Source organism: Otolemur garnettii, unplaced genomic scaffold, assembly GCF_000181295.1.
Source record: "Otolemur garnettii isolate 467f Iridium unplaced genomic scaffold, OtoGar3 scaffold00172, whole genome shotgun sequence".
In the NCBI taxonomy this organism is placed as follows: Eukaryota; Metazoa; Chordata; class Mammalia; order Primates; family Galagidae; genus Otolemur; species Otolemur garnettii.
In genome coordinates this window covers 2,505,125-2,509,844 of record NW_003852567.1, presented here as the reverse complement: position 1 = coordinate 2,509,844, position 4,720 = coordinate 2,505,125, and the positions used below count along the sequence as shown (strand labels likewise).

At 48.0% G+C, this 4,720-nt stretch overlaps 1 protein-coding gene across 1 annotated transcript in view; it reads left to right on the top strand.

The window, feature by feature from the left end:
* The first annotated feature begins 911 nt into the window (after positions 1-911).
* UBE2R2 (ubiquitin conjugating enzyme E2 R2) overlaps positions 912-4,720 on the top strand; it is a 109,755-nt gene continuing 105,946 nt past the window's right edge. The window contains exon 1 of the mRNA XM_003800281.2: positions 912-1,523. Coding sequence (XP_003800329.1) covers positions 1,347-1,523 — 177 coding nt within the window. The 5' untranslated portion in view covers positions 912-1,346. The remainder of the gene's footprint in view (positions 1,524-4,720) is intronic.

The following is a 4,720-nucleotide window of genomic DNA, read 5'->3' as shown; positions in this document are numbered from 1 at the left end:
TGGTCTCAAACCTGTGAGCTCAGGGCAATCCACCCGCCTCGGCCTCCCATAGAGCTAAGATTACAGGCGTAAGCCACCGCGCCCGGCCCTAGTTTGTGTTTTGTTTCCTCATAACTTCCTCGTCATAGTTAACAAGGGAAGCTGGCCTATTTACCTAATTCCAATTTCTCCGCTGGGAAACTGCGCCCACCGCCTTCAATCTCCCTCCAACCCCAGGAATGATTTGCTCAATGAGGGTTGGACTGGTAGGAGAGATATCTAGAAGGCTAATTGCACCGGTAAGACCCACATTCTCTGCACATCCTGATCAGCACCTATTAAGTGCAAAGCCTTCAGACTGAGTGTTCCAGGGAGGGGCCTGCAGAGGACCAGGCTTGTCCAAGGACGTCTGCGGAGGTCCTTGGATACTACCTACACATAAGGAGAAAGCGCCGAGAGGTATAGGACCTAAGGACCCTTCCGGGCCAAGCCTTTGGAACTGCAACGTCGAGCCGCACAACCGTCACATTGGGGCCCGGATCTCGGTCGCCGTGGGCCCATTGCCGCTTGGCCCTTTAAGGGCGGTGGACACACGCCGGCGTCACAAAGTTCCGCCACCGCTCGGGCGGGGGGAGAGGAGGCGGGGAAGTGGGAGGAGGAGGAGGTGGAGGGCGAGGCGGGCGGGGGAGGGCGGGGCGCGCGCACGCGCGTCGGGCAGCCAGAGGCGGAGTGCCGCCCTCCTCCCGGCGTGCGCCCCTCCTCCCTCCCTCCCTCCCTCCTCAGCTCCGTCGCTCCCGCGGCGCGAGGCGCTCTAGCTCTTCTCCTCCTCCGCCGCCGTCGCCCCTCCCCCCGAGCAGCAGCCGCCGCCGCCGCCGCTGCCTCGAGACCCCAGCGCGTCGCGCTCCTCCCTCCCTCTCTGGCCCCGCGCGCCCTCCGGCCCCTGCGGCCCCCGAGGAGAACAAGAGGGCGAGCGAGCGCGGCGCTCCCGGGCCGGCTCGGCCCCCTCCTTTCACCATCGCCGGGCCTCCGCCGCCTTCCTCCGCTTCCACCTCCTCTCCCCCCCCCCAAGTTGAGGCCCCCTCCGGGGGGGGGAGGCCCCGGACCAAGAGCGAATTCCCCTAACTCTCTTAGCCCCTTCCCCCACCCGATCGGAGTGTGAGGAGAAGGGCCCGGCTCAGGCCCGCGTCGTGTGTGAGGAGGACCCCGGGCGGGCCCACGGGCCGTCTGGGGCCTGGTCCAGTCCGCCGGCTGTGTAAAGACAGGGACCCGGAGCGGCCGGGCCCGAGGGCGAGCGGAGGGGAGGGGCCTGGTCCGGCCTGGCCGGTGCGTGAGGACTGGGGCCCCGGCTCGGCGCCGTCACCGCCGCGATGGCCCAGCAGCAGATGACCAGCTCGCAGAAGGCCCTGATGCTCGAGCTGAAATCCCTGCAGGAGGAACCAGTGGAGGGCTTCCGGATCACCCTGGTGGATGAGTCCGACCTCTACAACTGGGAGGTGGCCATCTTCGGACCCCCTAACACCCTCTACGAAGGCGGCTACTTCAAGGTATCCCCACCCCCTCCCGGACCTGGCTTCCTGGGCCGGGGCCTCCGCTCCTCTCCGCGGAGCGTGAGCTCGGGTGAATAGAGGGGTCGTCTCTCCTCGGCAGCCCCCTCCCCCATACGTGGAGGCTCGAAGGCCTTGCTCTTCAAGTGCCTTTTCTTTGTCATGGGGGGTGGGGGCGAGAGCGGGAGGGCAGACCGCTCGGAGAAATAAGAAAGCTGCTTAGGTTGGGGTAGTGGCTACAGGAGGGCTGTCTTTGTTTCCCAAGCTGTGGGAGTATGGGAAGAAAGGTGGTCTGTCTTTCCTTTCTTGTCTTCTTATCAGAACCCTCCCTGCGCAGACTGGAACTGCCCCAGAGGGCAGGATGACCTGCACTTAGTGCATTGGACTTTTGTTTTTGGGGGGTGGGGGTGGTGGACAGGCATTAGTGTCATTCCAGACGCTGCCTAGTGCCTTGACATTCTGAGGATTTGTTGGGCTTCCTGGTTATTTGGTAGTGCCAACTTTGCATTCCAATGGGAATAGATGGGCCCTAGAGATGGTTTAAAAAAAAAAAAAGAAAAAAGGGGAAAAAAGTGTCAGCGTGTTCTTGCCATTATCCACTGGAGGGAACTTTTAGCCCTTTTCTGTCCTCATTCTCCATTTACCTCCGTCAGTGGTTCTTTCAAAATGCCCTTTGTCCTCACCCTACCACCAACTTCACTAGCCTTTTCTTCCTACGTGTAGAAATAGCCACAGAGGGTGGAACGTGTCATGTAGGGAGATTGATAGTTTTCCACTTTAGGGAGACAAAATTGAAACCTTTGGCTCAGGTGGTTATTTCTAGCAAATGGGGTCGTCTTACAGATGAAAAGTACCATCTGAGGTGGGATGGCTCCTTAGACTGAGACCACAGACATCGTTTCTATTGTTTTCCATGATTTTTGAACAGTGGTTATTATAGAATCCAATGGTTTTTGTTTTTGTTTTTGTTTTTGAACTCCATGATAGCTGACTTGCAGATAATAAGTTTTTTGTTTTGTTTTGGTTTTGCTTTGGTGTTTTTGCAGGGGGGAATTACAGATTAAAGATTTGAATGTTTTAAATGGTTAGGGTAGAGATAAATGAGACCCTAGGGATATTTAATTTTTTTTAATTTTCAAAATTAAGTAAAATAGGCCAGTGAGTCAATTTTAGTTGGTTTGAAGGGAGGGGTTATCTTGGCACAAGTTTTAAGTGAGTATCTTAGTCATGTAGTTGTGATGTGTATTTTTAGGACTACCCAATTACTTAACTCTTGTTTTCTACACTTCTAAAGGTAGAAACCTCAGTTTCAGGCTTGAAATTAGGTCAGCTTTGTAGAAAATGGGATCGATAGGGGAATGTTTAATGCCTATTATAGTCACTACCTAGTGAAAATAGACTTTTAGAGTCTTATGTAAGAGAAAATATCCTTACCAACTGTTCAGCTTCATCTTTTGTAGTCAGCATGCACTATACTTTTCTGATGCAAATGTTTAGTTACTAAGTAAACATACAAGTTATTAGTGACAGACTGGAAAAAGTATTGCTGTGTGTCCACATTGAAGCAAATTTATATGTCAAATATAAATTTTCATTTATAGATACTGGAAAAATTATTTGTGCAAAATGGAATTTATGTGATAACTTTTTTTAGCAAAGCATTGTTTAGCAAAGTCTAACTTGAGTGGAATGGAGTTTAATTTCCAAAAAGTATCATTATTTGTTGTAGTATTATTATTATTTTTTTTTTGTAGAGACATAGTTTCCGTTTATTGCCCTTGGTAGGGTGCTGTGGCCTCAACACAGCTCACAGCAATCTCCAACTCCTGGGCTTAGGCAATTCTCTTGCCTCAGCCTCCGGAGTAGCTGGGACTATAGGCGCCGGCCACAACACCCTGCTATTTTTTGTTGCAATTTGGCTGGGGCCGGTGCCCTACCCAATGAGCCACAGGCGCCGCCCTTATTATTTGTTTTAACTGATAGTTAAGGTAAATGGATGTTAGAATCGTCTCACTCCAAGGTTGTTTGTTTTTTTTTAAAACTGTATATAAAAGAAAAATGATGGTTGCAAATTGAAATCTATTTGCCAGAGTAACTGGAAAAGGAGTGTGCAGAATCCTCTGTTTGGAATAGGTAGTATTGAAAGATTCCCTGTAGTATATACACTGATTTAAATTAAATGCTTTTTAACTTCAGTCGTGTTTTAAAAGAATGGTTTAATCACCTATTTCATTATGTTAGATTTCTTAATTTTTGAGTGTTTTTACTTTAAATTCTGTATGAAAAGTCATAAACAGGTTTTACGTTTCAGTCTTGTGTGAGAAGTTTGGTCTATTGCTTTTTCTTCTACTTTTTCCCTTATTGTATGGCCTTTTGTCCTGTTAGTCCTTCATTGGAAAAATCAAATTTATGAGCATTTAGCACTGGGGATAAGTTTAAGACCATTGTTTTTTATTTCACTGCCTTTGTCTTGAAACAATGCTTTTAGTGTATACCACTACAGCTGCATTTTAAAGTTGGCACAGAGCTTTCTTTCCCTACTACTCTTCTCTCTTTTCAAATATTTGAACATTTATTGAACATTTATTATAATTTATTTTCAAGTTAAACTCTTTTCTCTATTTGGGATACTCACTTCTGAAGGCAGTGGGATTGCCAATCATTCTTTTAAGTTTTCTGTAACATAACTTAATTTTTGCATATTAATAGGTTCTAACTCTTTTAGAAGTTTAGTTTGAATTAGTTTGCTCCAGAATGTTTTAACTATAGGATCTGCATTGGAGACTTGTGAGACCTGTTTTTCACACACACAAAATTTTTTTTGCTTCACCCTGCTTTTGCTTATTTAATACAGTATAACCTGTGGGATTCTTAGCTTTGGAGAGTATGGATGTAGGATGGACAAAGGCAGTTTCTGCCTTTTCTGCTTTTTTTGGCATTGCTATCTTTTTGTCCAATTTATTGATCTCATTGATATACCATCAGAATTTTGTTGTTTCTTTGAAATTTTTTGCTATGGGTTAATCACTCACAAAAGACAAAGTAGGACATGACTTAGAACACAGTGAACACCTCTGAACTTATTTTGGTACTGTGGAGCAAGTCAGGAATTGTATGTTACTTAAAAAATAATTGGGCTCGGCGCCTATAGCTCAACTGGCTAAGGCACCAGCCACGTACACCTAAGGTGGCGGGTT